The sequence below is a fragment of the Salmo salar genome, chromosome 09 (genome assembly GCF_965601325.2).
Source record: "Salmo salar chromosome 09, fSalSal1, whole genome shotgun sequence".
NCBI classification, from domain to species: Eukaryota; Metazoa; Chordata; class Actinopteri; order Salmoniformes; family Salmonidae; genus Salmo; species Salmo salar.
Window position 1 is genome coordinate 151243396 of NC_138299.1, and position 17762 is coordinate 151261157.

At 42.2% G+C, this 17762-nt stretch overlaps 1 protein-coding gene across 1 annotated transcript in view; it reads right to left on the minus strand.

Moving 5' to 3' along the window:
* Positions 1-17762, minus strand: part of dync2h1 (dynein cytoplasmic 2 heavy chain 1) — a 328531-nt gene that overhangs the window by 56869 nt on the left and 253900 nt on the right. The window contains exon 84 of the mRNA XM_082956441.1: positions 3416-3532. Within this exon, the coding sequence (XP_082812567.1) occupies positions 3416-3532 (117 nt within the window). The remainder of the gene's footprint in view (positions 1-3415; positions 3533-17762) is intronic.

A 17762-nucleotide genomic window follows, 5' to 3' on the forward strand; every position in this document is an offset into this window, starting at 1 on the left:
GACACACACTGAATACATTATCTGTTTCCACAGAGAACCACTGTTAGTATGGACCCAAGAGACAAACACTTCTGTTTCCACAGAGAACCACTGTTAGTATGGACCCAAGAGACAAACACTTCTGTTTCCACAGAGAACCACTGTTAGTATGGACCCAAGAGACAAACACTTCTGTTTCCACAGAGAACCACTGTTAGTATGGACCCAAGAGACAAACACTTCTGTTTCCACAGAGAACCACTGTTAGTATGGACCCAAGAGACAAACACTTCTGTTTCCACAGAGAACCACTGTTAGTATGGACCCAAGAGACAAACACTTCTGTTTCCACAGAGAACCACTGTTAGTATGGACCCAAGAGACAAACACTTCTGTTTCCACAGAGAACCACTGTTAGTATGGACCCAAGAGACAAACACTTCTGTTTCCACAGAGAACCACTGTTAGTATGGACCCAAGAGACAAACACTTCTGTTTCCACAGAGAACCACTGTTAGTATGGACCCAAGAGACAAACACTTCTGTTTCCACAGAGAACCACTGTTAGTATGGACCCAAGAGACAAACACTTCTGTTTCCACAGAGAACCACTGTTAGTATGGACCCAAGAGACAAACACTTCTGTTTCCACAGAGAACCACTGTTAGTATGGACCCAAGAGACAAACACTTCTGTTTCCACAGAGAACCACTGTTAGTATGGACCCAAGAGACAAACACTTCTGTTTCCACAGAGAACCACTGTTAGTATGGACCCAAGAGACAAACACTTCTGTTTCCACAGAGAACCACTGTTAGTATGGACCCAACAGACAAACACTTCTGTTTCCACAGAGAACCACTGTTAGTATGGACCCAAGAGACAAACACTTCTGTTTCCACAGAGAACCACTGTTAGTATGGACCCAAGAGACAAACACTTCTGTTTCCTCAGAGAACCACTGTTAGTATGGACCCAAGAGACAAACACTTCTGTTTCCACAGAGAACCACTGTTAGTATGGACCCAAGAGACAAACACTTCTGTTTCCACAGAGAACCACTGTTAGTATGGACCCAAGAGACAAACACTTCTGTTTCCACAGAGAACCACTGTTAGTATGGACCCAAGAGACAAACACTTCTGTTTCCACAGAGAACCACTGTTAGTATGGACCCAAGAGACAAACACTTCTGTTTCCACAGAGAACCACTGTTAGTATGGACCCAACAGACAAACACTTCTGTTTCCACAGAGAAAGTAATACATTATATCAGAATCCACCGTGGTGGTGGTGCATGACTGTTCAGATATTTGGGATTTTGCACCTCAATGCTCTGGTGAATCCACACCCAGGATGAAGCAGTAACTTAAAGACAGACACATTGGGCAGAGGGGACACGACATAAACTCATTATTGGCTCCTGGGGTATCATTAACATAGAATAAGCTTGTTTACAAAGGGAAAACTAAGTCCAGTCTCCTCTTCTGAAGACAGACCTTATTATAGCCAATCAAAAAACACTTCACCCACCTCAATGACCAATCAACAGACAACAACAGCAGCTGTGAGGTCATTTACATATATATACATATATCAGATCCCTATTACTGAGGCTAGGAGGACACAGGTACATCAACAGTACACACACACACACACACACACACACACACACACACACACACACACACACACACACACTATATTGTGTTTTCATGCCCACAGAACAAGATAGAAACTAATGGGAGAGAGAAAGAGAGAGAGAGAGAGAGGGGGGGAATGAGGAGGGAAAGAGAGCGGAATGAGGAGGGAGAGGCGGAAGGAGAGAGAGAGATGGGAATGAGGAGGAGGGAGAGAGAGAGAGAGAGGGAATGAGGAGGGAAGTAGAGAGAGAGGGGGAATGAGGAGGGAGATAGAGGGGGAATGGGGAGGAGAGAGAGAGGGGAATGAGGAGGAGAGAGAAAGAGAGGGGAATGAGGAGGAGAGAGAGAGGGGAATGAGGAGGAGAGAGAGAGAGAGAGAGAGAGAGAGAGGGGGAATGAGGAGGGTGAGAGAGGGGAATGAGGAGGGAGAGAGAGAGAGGGGAATGAGGAGGGAGACAGAGAGAGAGAGGGGAATGAGGAGGGAGAGAGAGGGGAATGAGGAGGGAGAGAGAGAGAGGGGAATGAGGAGGGAGGGAGAGAGAGAGAGGGGAATGAGGAGGGAGAGAGAGGGGAATGAGGAGGGAGAGAGAGAGGCAATGAGGAGGGAGAGAGAGGGGAATGGGGAGGAGAGAGAGGGGAATGAGGAGGGAGAGAGAGAGAGGGGAGGGAATGAGGAGGGAGAGAGAGAGGCAATGAGGAGGGAGAGAGAGGGGAATGAGGAGGGAGAGAGAGGGGAATGAGGAGGGAGAGAGAGGGGAATGATGATGAGAGAGAGGGAATGAGGAGGGAGAGAGAGGGAATGAGGAGGGAGAGAGAGGGAATGAGGAGGGAGAGAGAGGGGAATGAGGAGGGAGAGAGAGGGGAATGATGATGAGAGAGAGGGAATGAGGAGGGAGAGAGAGGGGAATGAGGAGGGAGAGAGAGAGAGGGGGGAATGAGGAGGGAGAGAGAGAGGCAATGAGGAGGGAGAGAGAGGGGAATGAGGAGGGAGAGAGAGGGGAATGAGGAGGGAGAGAGAGGGGAATGAGGAGGGAGAGAGAGAGAGAGGGGAATGAGGAGGGAAAGAGAGGGGAATGAGGAGGGAAAGAGAGGGGAATGAGGAGGGAGAGAGAGGGGAATGATGATGAGAGAGAGGGAATGAGGAGGGAGAGAGAGGGAATGAGGAGGGAGAGAGAGGGAATGAGGAGGGAGAGAGAGGGAATGAGGAGGGAGAGAGAGGGGAATGAGGAGGGAGAGAGAGGGGAATGAGGAGGGAGAGAGAGAGGAATGATGATGAGAGAGAGGGAATGAGGAGGGAGAGAGAGGGAATGAGGAGGGAGAGAGAGGGGAATGATGATGAGAGAGAGGGAATGAGGAGGGAGAGAGAGGGGAATGAGGAGGGAGAGAGAGGGAATGAGGAGGGAGAGAGAGGGAATGAGGAGGGAGAGAGAGGGGAATGAGGAGGGAGAGAGAGGGGAATGAGGAGGAGGAGGGAGAGAAGGGCTAAATTATTTAACACAAAAGGGGACATTTCACTGATTTGAAAGGTGGTGGTTTCTAAGCAACTGCATACACTAGCAAAACCGAGGAGTGAGCAGCCACCGGCCAACACACACTAGCAAGCGCACACACACACACACACACACACACACACACACACACACACACACACACACACACACACACACACACACACACACCACACACACACACACACACACACACACACACACACACACACACACAAAGACACAGCAGCTGTTCAGGTAGATAGAGGAGAGAGCAGAGAGGGAGACAGAAAGAGAGAGAGTTACCTGGTTGAGTTTCTTCCAGAGGTTGAGGACAGGAGAGAGGCCATTGGACCAGATCTCTCTGTCAAACTTTGATCCTGCTGCTACCGAGCGGCTCAGAATCCTCAGCTGGGAGATCACCTGGAGACAGACAGACAGACAGACAGACAGACAGACAGACAGACAGACAGACAGGAGTTAATGCGTGTGGACAATGACCTTGACAGTTCAGCATAGTACATCAATCAGTCCATCCAGCCGTCCAATCATTGGACAGATAAAAAAAACAGACCAGCAGAGAAGTTTATACTCTGATAATAGAGATAGGGTTTCTGTTCTGAGGTGTGTGTGTGTGTGTGTGTGTGTGTGTGTGTGTGTGTGTGTGTGTGTGTGTGTGTGTGTGTGTGTGTGTGTGTGTGTGTGGTGCTCTGGGGAGATTAGAGGAAGAGACGGTCTGATAAATGGGTTTAATTTGGTCTGGATGAACTCTCCACCTGCTTTATCAGCCCCACTCAGGAGAGAGAGAGTCAGAGGATACACTCATAGAAAGAAAGATGCTATCTAGAACCTTAAAAGGTCTTTGGCTGTCCCCATAGGACAACCCTTTGAATAACTATTTTTGGTTGCAGGTATAACCATTTTGTTTCCAGGTAGAACCATTTTGTTTCCAGGTAGAACCCTTTTGGGTACCATGAAGAACCCGTTTTAAAGAGGGTGAGAGAAGGAAAGAGAAGAAGGGTGAGGAGAACAAATTTAAGTCAGGACTAGGCTAATTCTATTTAAATTAATCCAGATTTTAAAAATGGCTTTCTGAGGTGTTAGTATGGACCCAAGAGACAAACACTTCTGTTTCCACAGAGAACCACTGTTAGTATGGACCCAAGAGACAAACACTTCTGTTTCCACAGAGAACCACTGTTAGTATGGACCCAAGAGACAAACACTTCTGTTTCCACAGAGAACCACTGTTAGTATGGACCCAAGAGACAAACACTTCTGTTTCCACAGAGAACCACTGTTAGTATGGACCCAAGAGACAAACACTTCTGTTTCCACAGAGAACCACTGTTAGTATGGACCCAAGAGATAGACACTTCTGTTTCCACAGAGAACCACTGTTCTAGACTAGGGAGTCCCAGACTAAAGTAAGGACTAACCAGTTCATCTTTGTTAAGCCTAATTAAAAACCTGGGATGGGACACTAGATGCCAAAAACCTCAAGCTGATCAGTACTTGTAGGAAAGGGCCTTCCCCAAAGAGAGTCATATAAAAGCCTTGGCTAAAGCAAACAAATGTCAGCTGTATTTTTCTTTGAACAGTGCATTCGGAAAGTATTCAGACCCCTTGACTTTTTCCACATTTTGTTACGTTACAGCCTTAATCAAAAATGGATTAAATCGTTTTCCCCCCTCATCAGTCTATACACAATACCCCATAATGACAAAGTATAAACAGGTTATTAGAAATGATTACATTTACATAAGTATTCAGACCCTTTACTCAGTACTTTGTTTAATCACCTTTGGCAGCGATTACAGCCTCGAGTCTTCTTGGGTATGACGCTACAGGCTTGGCACACCTGTATTTGGGGAGTTTCTCCCATTTTTCTCTGCAGATCCTCTCAAGCTCTGTCAGGTTGGATGGGGAGCGTTGCTGCACAGCTATTTTAAGGTCTCCAGAGATGTTCGATCGGGTTCAAGTCCGGGCTCTGGCTGGGCCACTCAAGGACATTCAGAGACTTGTCCCGAAGCCACTCCTGCACTGTGTGTGTGTCTTGGCTGTGTGCTCGTTGTCCTGTTGGAAAGTGAATCTTCGCCCCAGTCTGAGGTCCTGAGTGCTCTGGAACAGGTTTTCATCTAGGATCTCTCTGTACTTTGCTCCGTTCACCAATCTCTCGATCCTGACTAGTCTCCCAGTCCCTGCCGTTGAAAAACATCCCCACAGCATGATGCTGCCACCACCATGCTTCACCATAGGGATGGTGCCAGGTTTCCTCCAGACGTGATGGTTGGCATTCAAGCTAAAGAGTTTAATCTTGGTTTCATCAGACCAGAGAATTTAGTTTCTCATGGTCTGAGAGTCTTTAGGTGCATTTTGGCAAACTCCAAGCGGGCTGTCATGTGCCTTTTACTGAGGAGTGGCTTCCGTTTGGCCACTCTACCATAAAGGCCTGATTGGTGGAGTGCTGCAGAGATGGGTGTCCTTCTGGAAGGTTCTCCCATCTCCACAGAGGAACTCTGGAGCTCTGTCAGTGACCATCGGGTTCTTGGTCACCTCCCTGACCAAGACCCTTCTCCCCCGATTGCTCAGTTTGGCCGGGCGGCCAAATCTAGGAAGAGTCTTAGTGTTTCCAAGCATCTTCCATTTAACCTGTTGAGGGTAGGGGGCAGTATTGACACGGCTGGATAAAAAACGTACCCGATTTAATCTGGTTACTACTCCTGCCCAGTAACTAGAATATGCATATAATTATTGGCTTTGGATAGAAAACACTCCAAAGTTTCTAAAACTGTTTGAATGGTGTCTGTGAGTATAACAGAACTCAAATGGCAGGTCAAAACCTGAGAGATTCCTTTACAGGAAGTGGCCTGTCTGACCATTTATTGTCTTTTTTTGACATCTCTTTTAAAAACTTAGGATCTCTGCGGTAACGTGACACTTCCCACGGCTCCAATAGGCTCCCAGAGCCCGGGAAAAACCTGAATGTCGTCATTCCAGCCCCAGGCTGAAACACATTATCGCCTTTCTCAAGTGGCCGATCAAGGGACTGTGGGCTTAGGCGCGTGCACTGGCCGCCCCCGTCTTTGTGTTTTTTCCTCTGTTGGCCGAAAAGGAGATTCCCGGTCGGAATATTATCGCTTTTTTACGAGATAAATTGCATAAAAATTGATTTTAAACAGCGGTTGACATGCTTCGAAGTACGGTAATGGAATATTTAGAATTTTTTTGTCACGAATTGCGCCATGCGCACGACCCTGATTTACCATTTCGGATAGTTTCTGGAACGCACAAACAAAACGCCGCTATTTGGATATAACGATGGATTATTTGGGACCAAACCAACATTTGTTATTGAAGTAGAAGTCCTGGGAGTGCATTCTGACGAAGACAACAAAGGTAATAACATTTTTGTTATAGTAAATCTGATTTTGGTGAAGGCTAAACTTGCCGGGTGTCTAAATAGCTAGCCCGTGATGGCTGGGCTATGTACTTAGAATATTGCAAAATGTGCTTTCACCAAAAAGCTATTTTAAAATCAGACATAACGAGTGCATAGAGGAGTTCTGTATCTATAATTCTTAAAATAATTGTAATGCTTTTTGTGAACGTTTATCGTGAGTAATTTAGTAAATTGTTAGCAAATTCCTCCGGAAGTTTGCGGGGGGTATGCTAGTTCTGAACGTCACATGCTAATGTAAAAAGCTGTTTTTTGATATAAATATGAACTTGATTGAACAAAACATGCATGTATTGTATAACATAATGTCCTAGGTGTGTCATCTGATGAAGATCATCAAAGGTTAGTGCTGCATTTAGCTGTCTTCTGGGTTTTTGTGACATTATATGCTAGCTTGAAAAATGGGTGTCTGATTATTTCTGGCTGGGTACTCTGCTGACATAATCTAATGTTTTGCTTTCGTTGTAAAGCCTTTTTGAAATCGGACAGTGTGGTTAGATTAACGAGAGTCTTGTCTTTAAATAGCTGTAAAATAGTCATATGTTTGAGAAATTGAAGTAATAGGATTTTTAAGGTATTTGAAAATCGCGCCACTGGATTACACTGGCTGTTGCGTAGGTGGGACGAATTCGTCCCGCCTAGCCCAGAGAGGTTAAGAATGATGGAGGCCAATGTGTTTTTGGTATCCTTCCCCAGATCTGTGCCTCAACACAATCCTGTCTCGGAGCTCTACGGACAACTTCTTCGACCTCGTGGCTTGGTTTTTGCACTGACATGCACTGTCTACTGTGGGACCTTATATAGACAGGTGTGTGCCTTTCCAAATCATGTCCAATCAATTGAATTTACCACAGGTGGCCTCCAATCAAGTTGTAGAAACATCTCAAGGATGATTCATGGAAACAGGATGCACCTGAGCTCAATTTCGAGTCTCATAGCAAAGGGTCTAAAAAACAGGTATTTCTGTTTTTTATTTTTAATACATTTGCAAACATTCCTAAGAACTTGTTTTCACTTTGTCATTAAGGGGTATTGTGTGTAGATTGCTGAGTTTTTATTTTTATTTAATCTATTTTAGAGTAAGGCTAAACCTAACAAAACGTGGAAAAAGTCAAGGAGTCTGAATACTTTCCAAAGGCACTGTACATATGGAAATGGTCATGGAAATTGATTTAATCAAAATCATTCAGTGGGTTTCTCCCGTCTATAACCACCCTTCTGTCTGGAATTGCTGGTTCTCTTTGATCATTAGTATCAGGTTCAGTTTAAGCCTTCACTAAGCTCTAGATTAGCTCTAATCGTCCTTCTGGAAATCAGACTTTTTAAATCTAGACTAGGGCAAGTCTGAAATCATTTTAAACCATGTCTGAGAAATGCAATTTCAGTTAGTCCAGTTTAAAAGTGCAATTTAGTCTAATATTAGGCTTAATCTGTTTCCGCAAAACCGCCCCGTAATGTGAATAAATAATAGTTGATCTGATGCATCAGCCTCAATGCTTTTCACCATGTTGGGATGTAGCCGAGGCCGACTGGTTGTATGAATGTGGGATCTACTGTTTCATCCCACAAGTGTCCCAGAGTCTGTTTGGAATGGGCTATTTCTTTCTCACACAGAATGACAAGCTGACCAATAAAATAGCTACACTTTTCTACTATGGGGGATAATATATTGACATAGGCTAATGATGCTGTTCTTTACTCAAGTTTCAGGTGTTTAATGTCACATAAATAAGTATAGTGAAATGCCTTTCTAAGTAACTCAAAACACAACAATAAAAAAAAGGAAAAGTAAATGTGGACATCTTCAAAATGTACATTAGAATTTGGTAAGACTTGCATGTTGTGTTAATATGAATGACCATAATGTAAATGTGATGTCTGTGTTTCTGAGCACTGTGGGTGGACACACTAATCAGGTTGGGTACCCAATGCATATGGGTCCGGACAATTTCTCAAAATGTCAGATATATTAAAATGCTGCTGGTCAAATGTCCGGTAAATTAAAATGCTGCCGGTCATATATCCACCGCCATATTTTCCAAACAGACGCACGCACACGCACGCACACACACGCACGCACACAGAAAGCTCTGGTAGCCTATTCAGAGAGAGAAAAACCCAGAGGAGTTTTAATACCTGTTAAAGTCCATTCACCCAGACTAGTTACAGTGCCTTCCCCAAAGAGAGTCAGGGTATTGTGTGTAGAATGATTAGCAAATGCTTTTATTTAATCCATTTTAGAATAACGCTGTAAATAAACAAAATGTGGAAAAAGTCAAGGGGTCTGAACACTTTCCAAATGAACTGTATATTCATACATAAAGCATATTCATATATAGCACATACTAGTTATAAAGAGCAGACTAGTTAAATAGAGCAGACTAGTTATATTCATATATAGTACATACTAGTTATATAGAGCAGACTAGTTAAATAGAGCAGACTAGTTATATTCATATATACCACATACTAGTTATAAAGAGCAGACTAGTTAAATAGAGCAGACTAGTTATATTCATATATAGTACATACTAGTTATATAGAGCAGACTAGTTAAATAGAGCAGACTAGTTATATTCATATATACCACATACTAGTTATAAAGAGCAGACTAGTTAAATAGAGCAGACTAGTTATATTCATATATAGTACATACTAGTTATATAGAGCAGACTAGTTAAATAGAGCAGACTAGTTATATTCATATATACCACATACTAGTTATAAAGAGCAGACTAGTTAAATAGAGCAGGCTAGTTATATTCATATATACCACATACTAGTTATATAGAGCAGACTAGTTAAATAGAGCAGACTAGTTATATTCATATATACCACATACTAGTTATAAAGAGCAGACTAGTTAAATAGAGCAGACTAGTTATATTCATATATACCACATACTAGTTATATAGAGCAGACTAGTTAAATAGAGCAGATTAGTTATATTCATATATACCACATACTAGTTATATAGAGCAGACTAGTTATATTCATACACAGAGCAGACTAGTTATATTGCATTTAGAGCAGACTAGTTATATTCATATACAGTGGGGGAAAAAAGTATTTGATCCCCTGCTGATTTTGTACGTTTGCCCACTGACAAAGAAATGATCAGTCTATAATTTTAATGGTAGGTTTATTTGAACAGTGAGAGACAGAATAACAAAAAAATGCAGAAAAACGCATGTAAAAAATGTTATAAATTGATTTGCATTTTAATGAGGGAAATAAGTATTTGACGCCCTCGCCATCAGAAAGATTTCTGGCTCCCAGGTGTCTTTTATACAGGTAACGAGCTGAGATTAGGAGCACACTCTTAAAGGGAGTGTGTTACCTGTATAAAAGACACCTGTCCACAGAAGCAATCAATCAATCAGATTCCAAACTCTCCACCATGGCCAAGACCAAAGAGCTCTCCAAGGACGTCAGGGACAAGATTGTAGATGTACACAAGGCTGGAATGGGCTACAAGACCATCGCCAAGCAGCTTGGTGAGAAGGTGACAATAGTTGGTGTGATTATTCACAAATGGAAGAAACACAAAAGAACTGTCAATCTCCCTCGGCCTGGGGCTCCATACAAGATCTCACCTCGTGGAGTTGCAATGATCATGAGAACGGTGAGGAATCAGCCCAGAACTACACGGGAGGATCTTGTCAATGATCTCAAGGCAGCTGGGACCATAGTCACCAAGAAAACAATTGGTAACACACTACGCCGTGAAGGACTGAAATCCTGCAGAGCCCGCAAGGTCCCCCTGTTCAAAATCCCTCCTGAGATGTGTGCAAACCTGGTGGCCAACTACAAGAAACGTCTAACCTCTGTGATTGCCAACAAGGGTTTTGCCACCAAGTACTAAGTCATGTTTTGCAGAGGGGTCAAATACTTATTTCCCTCATTAAAATGCAAATCAATTTATAACATTTTTGACATGTGTTTTTCTGGATTTTTTTGTTGTTATTCTGTCTCTCACTGTTCAAATAAACCTACCATTAAAATTATAGACTGATCATTTCTTTGTCAGTGGGCAAACGTACAAAATCAGCTGGGGATCAAATATTTTTTTCCCTCACTGTAGAGATCAGACTAGTTATATTAATATATAGAGAAGACACATTATATTGAGCAGACTAGTTATATAGAGCCGACTAGTTATATTAATATATAGAGAAGACACATTATATTGAGCAGACTAGTTATATAGAGCAGACTAGTTATATTGATATATATGGAAGACTAGTTATATTCATTTATAGATCAGACTAGTTACATTCATATACAGGAATAGAGCAGGCTCGTTATATTCACATACAGGAATAGAGCAGACTAGTTATATTCACATACAGGAATAGAGCAGACTAGTTATATTCACATACAGGTATAGAGACAAGCAGTTCATGTACCCTCCAGCTCCCTTCTAGGCCCATCCACATCAACTATTAAACAGCCTCCCCTGTGTCCCGCTGACAGACCACACAGCAAAGGGCCTCCAGCACAGAGAGAAAAGAAAGAGAGAGTGTGTGTGTGATTGTGTGTGTGTGATTGTGTGTGTGCATGCGTGATTGTGTGTGTCCTGGTTACAGCCCACACTTCCCTGGCTTTGACAGAGGGCCTGGGAGTGAACAAGAGGTCAGAGAGCATCGCTATGAGAATAGAACGGAATCAGCATGACAGAGACAAACGACACTAGAGAGAGAGAGAGCCATTGTTATTTTTACCCTTGATTATTGTTGTTACTGATTGTCCCCTTGTCAATCTTGATTATTCATATTTTAATTATGTTAATATTGTAAATGTATCACTTAATCTCCAAAGTATGTTTTGGCAATATGTACATTGATACATCATGCCAATAAAGCAAATTGAATTGAGAGAGAGGTACAGTAGATCTAATGGTTAATAGATTGATAGTTTGATAGTGTTAGCGTTAGTAATAGTATTGGTGTTAGTGATAGTGTTCGTGATATCATTAGTGATAGTGATATTATTAGTGACAGTGTGTTAGTGATAGTGTTAGTGATAGTGTGTTAGTGACAGTGTTAGTGATAGTATTAGTGACAGTGTGTTAGTGATAGTATTAGTGATAGTGATAGCGTGTTAGTGATATTGAGTGTGGTAGTGATAGTATTAGTGATAGTGTGTTAGTGATAGTATTAGTGTGTTAGTGATAGTATTAGTGATAGTGTTAGTGATAGTGTGTTAGTGATAGGGATAGTATTAGTGATAGTGTGTTACTGATAGTGATATTATTAGTGACAGTGTGTTAGTGATAGTATTATTGATAGTGATAGTGTGTTAGTGATAGTATTAGTGATAGTGTGTTACTGATAGTGATATTATTAGTGACAGTGTGTTAGTGATAGTGTTAGTGATAGTATTAGTGACAGTGATAGCGTGTTAGTGATATTGAGCGTGGTAGTGATAGTATTAGTGATAGTATTAGTGATAGTATTAGTGATAGTGTGTTACTGATAGTGATATTATTAGTGACAGTGTGTTAGTGATAGTGTTATTGATAGTATTAGTGACAGTGATAGCGTGTTAGTGATATTGAGCGTGGTAGTGATAGTATTAGTGACAGTGATAGCGTGTTAGTGATATTGAGCGTGGTAGTGATAGTATTAGTGATAGTGATAGCGTTAGTGACAGTATTAGTGGTAGTGTGTTAGTGATAGTGATAGTATTAGTGACAGTGTGTTAGTGATATTATTCGTGATAGTGTGTTAGTGATAGTGTGTTAGCGATAGTATTAGTGATAGTGTGTTAGTGTGTTAGCGATAGTATGTTAGCGATAGTATGTTAGCGATAGTGTGTTAGTGATAGTATGTTAGCGATAGTATGTTAGCGATAGTGATAGTGTGTTAGTGTGTTAGCGATAGTGTGTTAGCGATAGTGATAGTGTATTAGCGATAGTGTGTTAGCGATAGTATTAGTGATAGTGTGTTAGCGATAGTATTAGTGATAGTGTGTTAGTGTGTTAGCGATAGTATGTTAGCGATAGTATGTTAGCGATAGTGTGTTAGCGATAGTATGTTAGCGATAGTGATAGTGTGTTAGTGTGTTAGCGATAGTGTGTTAGTGTGTTAGCGATAGTATGTTAGCGATAGTGTGTTAGCGATAGTGTGTCAGCGATAGTGTGTCAGCGATAGTGTGTTAGCGATAGTGATAGTATTCGTGAGAGTGTGTTAGTGATAGTGTGTTAGCGATAGTATTAGTGATAGTGTGTTAGCGATAGTATTCGTGATAGTGGGTTAGCGATAGTATTAGTGATAGTATGTTAGTGATAGTGTGTTAGCGATAGTGTGTTAGTGATAGTGTGATAGTATTAGTGACAGTGTGTTAGTGATAGTGATAGTATTAGTGATAGTGTGTTAGTGATAGTATTAGTGATAGTGTGATAGTATTAGTGTGTTAGTGATAGTGTGAATGCTGCATGATGGAAATTGCCGACAGGAAAACAAAGGAAAGGAGGGGGGCTAATAGGAATAAATACACATTAAATCCCCCAATGCAACATACTGCAACATATCACAACATATTAAACACTAAGGGTGAATATTTTCCCTGTATTTTACAAATGTTCCATTCCAAAAATAAAATTTTCACCTGGGTAACCCGGTATTTCCAGGAAAAACATTAAATACATTTTATGAGTCCAATATTAAATACATTTTATGAGCACAAGCCCAAAAAAGCCCAAATGATTGGGCTGTTATCCAATAGATATATGATATAGACTTATAGTCTGCACATTACACATGTCAGGAAAACATAAAAGCCAAAAGATGTAGCTAGCTATATGCCCTCTTATGTAAATAAATGAAACTAGCTACAGTAGGCTAATCTTTTTGAGTGTGAACTGTATAACTGTAAAGCATTGTATTATTTATTTTATTTCACCTTTATTTAACCAGGTAGGCCAGTTGAGAACAAGTTCTTATTTACAACTGCGACCTGGCCAAGATAAAGCAAAGCAGTGCGACACAAACAACACAGAGTCACACATGGGATAAACAAACGTACAGTCAACAACACAATAGAAAAATATATATACAGTGTGTGCAAATGTAGTAAGATTAGGGAGGTAAGGCAATAGAAAAGAGTAAAAATAAAGAAAAACCCAAGAATGAGTAGCTGTGTCCAAACTTTTGACTGGTACTTGCTTAATAAATTTGATTTTTTTTTTTCTTCACCTTTATTTAACCAGGTAGGCAAGTTGAGAAAAAGTTCTCATTTACAATTGCGACCTGGCCAAGATAAAGCAAAGCAGTTTGACACATACAACAACACAGAGTTACACATGGAGTAAAACAAACATACAGTCAATAATACAGTAGAAAAATAAGTCTATATACAATGTGAGCAAATGAGGAGAGATAAGGGAGGTAAAGGCAAAAAAAGGCCATGGTGGCGAAGTACATACAATATAGCAAGTAAAACACTGGAATGGTAAATTTGCAGTGGAAGAAAGTGCAAAGTAGAAATAGAAATAATGGTGTGCAAAGGAGCAAAATAAAATAAATAAATACAGTAGGGGAAGAGGTAGTTGTTTGGGCTAAATTATAGATGGGCTATGTACAGGTGCAGTAATCTGTGAGCTGCTCTGACAGCTGGTGCTTAAAGCTAGTGAGGGAGATAAGTGTTTCCAGTATCAGAGATTTTTGTAGTTCGTTCCAGTCATTGGCAGCAGTGAACTGGAAGGCGAGGCGGCCAAAGGAGGAATTGGCTTTGGGGGTGACCAGTGAGATATACCTGCTGGAGCGCTATGGTGCCCAGCGAGCTAAGATAAGGGGGGACTTTACCTAGCAGGGGCTTATAGATGACCTGGAGCCAGTGGGTTTGGCGACGAGTATGAAGCGAGGGCCAGCCAACGAGAGCGTACAGATCGCAGTGGTGGGTAGTATATGGGGCTTTGGTGACAAAACGGATGGCACTGTGATAGACTGCATCCAATTTGTTGAGTATGGTATTGGAGGCTATTTTGTAAATGACATTGTCGAAGTCAAGGATCAGTAGGATGGTCAGTTTTACGAGGGTATGTTTGGCAGCATGAGTGAAGGATGCTTTGTTGCGAAATAGGAAGCCAATTCTAGATTTAACTTTGGATTGGAGATGTTTGATGTGAGTCTGGAAGGAGAGTTTACAATCAAACCAGACACCTAGGTATTTGTAGTTGTCCACAGATTCTAAGTCAGAACCGTCCAGAATAGTGATGCTGGACGGGCGGGCAGGTGCAGGCAGCGATCGGTTGAAGAGCATGCATTTAGTTTTACTTGTATTTAAGAGCAGTTGGAGGCCACGGAAGGAGAGTTGCATGGCATTGAAGCTCGTCTGGAGGGTTGTTAACACAGTGTCCAAAGAAGGGCCAGAAGTATACAGAAGGATGTCGTCTGCGTAGAGGTGGATCAGAGACTCACCAGCAGCAAGAGCGACATCATTGATGTATACAGAGAAGAGAGTCGGCCCAAGAATTGAACCCTGTGGCACCCCCATAGAGACTGCCAGAGATCCGGACAACAGGCCCTCCGATTTGACACACTGAACTCTGTCTGAGAAGTAGTTGGTGAGGCAATCATTTGAGAAACCAAGACTATTGAGTCTGCCGGTGATTGACAGAGCCGAAAGCCTTGGCCAGGTCAATGAATACGGCTGCACAGTATTGTTTCTTATCGATGGCGGTTAAGATATCGTTTAGGACCTTGAGCGTGGCTGAGTTGCACCCATGACCAGCTCTGAAACCAGATCGTATAGCAGAGAAGGTACGGTGGGATTCGAAATGGTCGGTAATCTGTTTGTTGACTTGGCTTTCGAAGACCTTAGAAAGGCAGGGTAGGATAGATATAGGTCTGTAGCAGTTTGGGTCAAGAGTGTCCCCCCCTTTGAAGAGGGGGATGACCGCAGCTGCTTTCCAATCTTTGGGAATCTCAGACGACACGAAAGAGGTTGGACAGGCTAGTAATAGGGGTTGCAACAATTTCGGCAGATCATTTTAGAAAGAAAGGGTCCAGATTGTATAGCCCGGCTGATTTGTAGGGTTCCAGATTTTGAAGTTCTTTCAGAACATCAGCTGACTGGATTTGGGTGAAGGAGAAGCGGGGGGGGTTGCAGGAAAAAAAATTCTGCTTGATAAAGCTAGCCTTGGCTTTTCTAACTGCCTGTGTATATTGGTTTCTAACTTCCCTGAAAAGTTGCATATCACGGGGGCTGTTCGATGCTAATGCAGAACGCCACAGGATGTTTTTGTGTTGGTTAAGGGCAGTCAGGTCTGGAGAGAACCAAGGGCTATATCTGTTCCTAGTTCTAAATGTCATGAATGGGGCATGCTTATTTAAGATGGTGAGGAAGGCATTAAAAAAAAAATAACCAGGCATCCTCTACTGACGGGATGAGGTCAATATCCTTCCAGGATACCTGGGCCAGGTCGATTAGAAAGGCCTGCTCGCTGAAGTGTTTCAGGGAGCGTTTGACAGTGATGAGTGGAGGTCGTTTGACCACGGACCCATTACGGATGCAGGCAATGAGGCAGTGATCGCTGAGATCTTGTTTGAAAACAGCAGAGGTGTATTTAGAGGGCAAATTGGTTAGGATGATATCTATGAGGGTGCCCGTGTTTACGGCTTTGGGGCGGTACCTGGTAGGTTCATTGATAATTTGTGTGAGATTGAGGGCATCAAGCTTAGATTGTAGGATGGCTGGGGTGTTAAGCATGTCCCAGTTTAGGTCACCTAGCAGCACGAGCTCTGAAGATAGATGGGGGGCAATCAGTTCACATATGGTGTCCAGAGCACAGCTGGGGGCAGAGGGTGGTCTATAGCAGGCGGCAACGATGAGAGACTTGTTTTTAGCCTCTTACATCTAGACGTTCCGCTAGCGGAACACCTGCTCCAATATCCAATGATAGGCGTGGCGCGAATTACAAATTCCTCAAAAATACAAAAACTTCAATTTCTCAAACATATGACTATTTCACAGCATTTTAAAGACAAGACTCTCCTTTATCTAACCACACTGTCCGATTTCAAAAAGGCTTTACAGCGAAAGCAAAACATTAGATTATGTCAGCAGAGTACCAAGCCAGAAATAATCAGACACCCATTTTTCAAGCTAGCATATAATGTCACAAAAACCCAGAAGACAGCTAAATGCAGCACTAACCTTTGATGATCTTCATCAGATTACACACCCAGGACATTATGTTATACAATACATGCATGTTTTGTTCAATCAAGTTCATATTTATATCAAAAAACAGCTTTTTACATTAGCATGTGACGTTCAGAACTAGCATACCCCCCGCAAACTTCCGGGTAATTTGCTAACAATTTACTAAATTACTCACGATAAACGTTCACAAAAAGCATAACAATTATTTTAAGAATTATAGATACAGAACTCCTCTATGCACTCGATATGTCCGATTTTAAAATAGCTTTTTGGTGAAAGCACATTTTGCAATATTCTAAGTACATAGCCCAGCCATCACGGGCTAGCTATTTAGACACCCGGCAAGTTTAGCACTCACCAATATCAGATTTACTATTATAAAAGTTTGATTACCTTTTGTTGTCTTCGTCAGAATGCACTCCCAGGACTGCTACTTCAATAACAAATGTTGGTTTGGTCCAAAATAATCCATCGTTATATCCGAATAGCGGCGTTTTGTTCGTGCGTCCCAGACACTATCCGAAATGGTAAATCAGGGTCGTGCGCATGGCGCAATTCGTGGCAAAAAAAATCTAAATATTCCATTACCGTACTTCGAAGCATGTCAACCGCTGTTTAAAATCGATTTTTATGCAATTTATCTCGTAAAAAAGCGATAATATTCCGACCGGGAATCTCCTTTTCGGCAAACAGAGGAAAAATCACAAAGACGGGGGCGGCCAGGGCACACGCCTAAGCCCACAGTCCCTTGATCGGCCACTTGAGAAAGGCGATAATGTGTTTCAGCCTGGGGCTGGGATGACGACATTCTGTTTTTTCCCGGGCTCTGAGCGCCCATGGAAGACGTAGGAAGTGTCACGTTAGAGCAGAGATCCTTTGTAAAAGATAGAGATGGCAAAGAAGTTCAAGAAATGGTCAGACAGGCCACTTCCTGTAAAGGAATCTCTCAGGTTTTGACCTGCCATTTGAGTTCTGTTATACTCACAGACACCATTCAAACAGTTTTAGAAACTTTGGAGTGTT